This window comes from Arachis ipaensis, chromosome B06, assembly GCF_000816755.2.
Source record: "Arachis ipaensis cultivar K30076 chromosome B06, Araip1.1, whole genome shotgun sequence".
In the NCBI taxonomy this organism is placed as follows: Eukaryota; Viridiplantae; Streptophyta; class Magnoliopsida; order Fabales; family Fabaceae; genus Arachis; species Arachis ipaensis.
The window spans coordinates 7453387-7456600 of record NC_029790.2 but is presented as its reverse complement, the minus strand read 5'-3'; the positions used below and the strand labels follow the sequence as shown (position 1 = coordinate 7456600).

General features: G+C 39.6%; 1 protein-coding gene across 1 annotated transcript in view; it reads right to left on the bottom strand.

The window, feature by feature from the left end:
• LOC107645611 overlaps positions 122-3214 on the bottom strand; it is a gene marked incomplete in the record, with an annotated part of 7719 nt that continues 4626 nt past the window's right edge. Inside the window, 5 exon segments of the mRNA XM_021103856.1 lie at positions 122-316; positions 481-641; positions 1051-1211; positions 1373-1533; positions 1616-3214. Of these exon segments, the coding sequence (XP_020959515.1) occupies positions 122-316; positions 481-641; positions 1051-1211; positions 1373-1533; positions 1616-3214 (2277 nt within the window).

Here is a 3214-nt window from a genome sequence, read left to right as displayed (position 1 = left end):
GATTCAACATAGCCTTTCCCCATCATAATTGGGTTTTAGATGATCTCTGCACAGTGAAGGTTCTAAACATGATCAAGAAACGCAGTTGTCATGGCCCACAATTTCATAATTAACTTGACCCTCAACGATTGTTGGCTTCCACGGCAATCCGTACCAAACGTAGCAAACCCTCCACATCTTGAAAGCTAAAATCAAGAGCCTTCTTAATAGAGCAGATACCTCCTGCTTTCTTGTCCATGCCTGGACTAGAATTAGCAGCTGCAAAAGCATTCCATGATTTCCTAGAGGCTTCCATGGCAAAATTAACATCCTGAGCCTGCAATTGATACATGTCGTTTATTTCAATATCAATCCGGACATATAACCCAACCCAGGGAATAAAAGAAACAACAATGTATGTAAGCGAGCACTGTAGCTGTGCCAATGTATGCTTTCAACAGCTTTCTTTACAAACATTCCTTAGGAATAACATAGACTTACAAAGTTGAGCAGCCGCACAAAATTTGGACGATTTCGTGCAGCAATAACATGGTTCCCAGCAACTTGGGGCGAATTTACACTCTTGGATAAGGCAACCTTATCAGCTGCTGTAGTGTTGTTAACATTGTCAACATCAGAGGCAGATGATGAAGGAGACTCACCTGACAAATGAAACAAAGTTCAAAACAAAGGAGAGACATCAGTCTATCCACATGATCAGCGGGAAAATACGTTTTAGGCTACTTGACATCAAATTAGCCATATACTTTCCGTTATTTTCTCTTTTGGAACTTCCTCAAAATGTCATTTACTTTCCTTCTCTATGCTGATACATTCAATAACACACTACAGGCAAAGACATCTATATTCATGACTATGCCCTATGGAATTCTTCCGACATGGTCTTCTTATATATAGATATATGAAAGGGGGAATATTCAACATATATATGCTGAATCTTAACTTTGTAGAGATGTGATTTGCAGGATGTCAAATAAAATTACAATGGAATGTGACAACTTCAGCATGGAAGCATTATTGCACCTGCAAGTGAGTTGCATAATTCATTACCTAAAGGAACCATTTGTAGAGCTGTCTGGAGCTCATGTCGATCTCTGCTTGCACTACTGTGTGAAGAATATATAACCCTCATGTATGCCACCTCCATGCACTTGTAGGCCAAAGCAGCTGAAGCCATATCTTTTGATTTCTCATATTCATGGGCACAAAACCTATTTAATGCAAAATACATTAGTGACATTTTGAGACATGTTTTCCACCTCAACCAATTTAAGTATAAATAATAAAGAGAATGGTAATACCAGTAATTAAAATAAGAGATAAAATAATCTTCAAAACAAACTAAAGCATGATGATGAAGATATTTTCTTACTCGCATAATTTTGCTGTGCTGCTATATATTTGAAGTGATTGGATTACATCACTGTGTTTAGCATGGTCATTGTTGCCAGATTCTAACAGAGAGGCTCCAAGAAGAAACTTGAGGGCTGCCTGGAAGTAGAGACTAGTGCCCTCCAGTGTGGATCCAGCATTCTGTATGATAAACCCAAAAATTTGAAGATAAGCAGCAAGAAGACCAAAAGAATAAAACCATAGAAGGGAATATATAAAACACCTTAAGACGATCAGCCAAATGCTTAAGATCTTTAGCTTCTTTCAAAGCATTGGTAGCAGCATGAGTATCCCTTCTAATTGGACTAGGGGCATCAAGCTCCTTAGATCTGTGTCCATTAGGTACAGGATTTCTTGAACCAATTTGCTGAGTTCCATTTTGATTATCAGATTTTTTTATTTGCTTTTTCTGCAACTTAGACGCATCATCAACTTTGGAAGGCTCAACTTTCACATCTCCATTTCCTTTAAGGAAACCAACAACTGGTCGTGGGCAATTACTTGATGGATCAACTTGAGCTCCTCCAGAGGGCAACAATGACAAAGACTTCCCTTTTCCAATTACTTCTTTATCTGTTCTTTCTGAAAGAGGCCTCTTTGAAGATGTTTCAGCATGACAGTCTGGCAACTGATTCTGACTTGGAGTATTTAGTGCCTCCTTTTTGTTTACAGCATCTGTACCAACTTCTTGAAAGTCGAGCCCCTTATTGAAATGACTCTCTTTTTTGCTACTCTCACTTTTCCCTGAAAGATCTTTCTTGCCAGCATGTATATTCTCACTTTGATCAGGCTTGAACCCAGACCTCTCTTGCAACTTAACTTTGCCATCATTTTGTTTTGCCTCGGATAAAGGAGACTTGTCTAGTGGCTGAATAGGAGTACTAGTATTCTTGACAGTTTCTGCAGGATTTTCTGACTTACAGCTCTCCTTGTTGCCCTTCACATCTGATTCAGCATTGTTCTTCAGGATTCTAGACACATTAGCACAATATGTATCAGTCCTGTCTTCACATTGATTCTTGATCTGCTCTTTAATAGGATAAGTACCATCTTGAGAAACAGTGCCCACACCACTATTGGTATGATGACCAGTTATTTGAGCTTTAGGTTTAGCAACTGATGTATGATTAACACCCTTATTCTGAAAATCAGACTTATGGACCATTGTGAAAGATTTGTCCTTCCTAGCTGCTCCAGATCGATCACTTCCACCCTCTTCAGCATCTGAGAATCTTCTTGGACTATCCACAACGGCAGTATCATGAGACTCATCTTTTCCCGCAACTTCCCTGGTTGGAAATTTATCTGTATATAAAACTCTCATAGGCGATGAAGAAACTGATTCCACAGGTGAGCCTTTCACTTCCTGCAAGCTGGCTTTGGTTTTATGTGAGCCAGAAACCTTAGAAGAACTGGAAGTGGTGGCTACAGAAGCCTGCACTGATCCCACGTCCCTTTTTAAACTGTCCATTACATCCAAGCTCACATGTGAACTCCCAGGATTTTGCCTGAATTTATGGTTTTTCATATGACCAACTCTTTTGTCAGTTCGAACACTACCTTTACTGCTACTTGATTCTCTTCCTTCAGATTTTGAATTTCTTGTCTTCTTTTCCTTCCTTGAATCACTGAACTCCTGTGCAGAAAATCTGCTCCCCTGAAGGTGGGGATTCCCTGTGCTACATGTTTGAGCATCCTGATACTCCTTCAGTTTCCTCTTTTTAACACTGTCAACAGCATCACAGTTCCCTAAATCCAGAGATGCTTCGTCCAAGAATCCATGTCCCCTATCTTTTGTGTTCTCAGCAGAAATTTGCAGCCT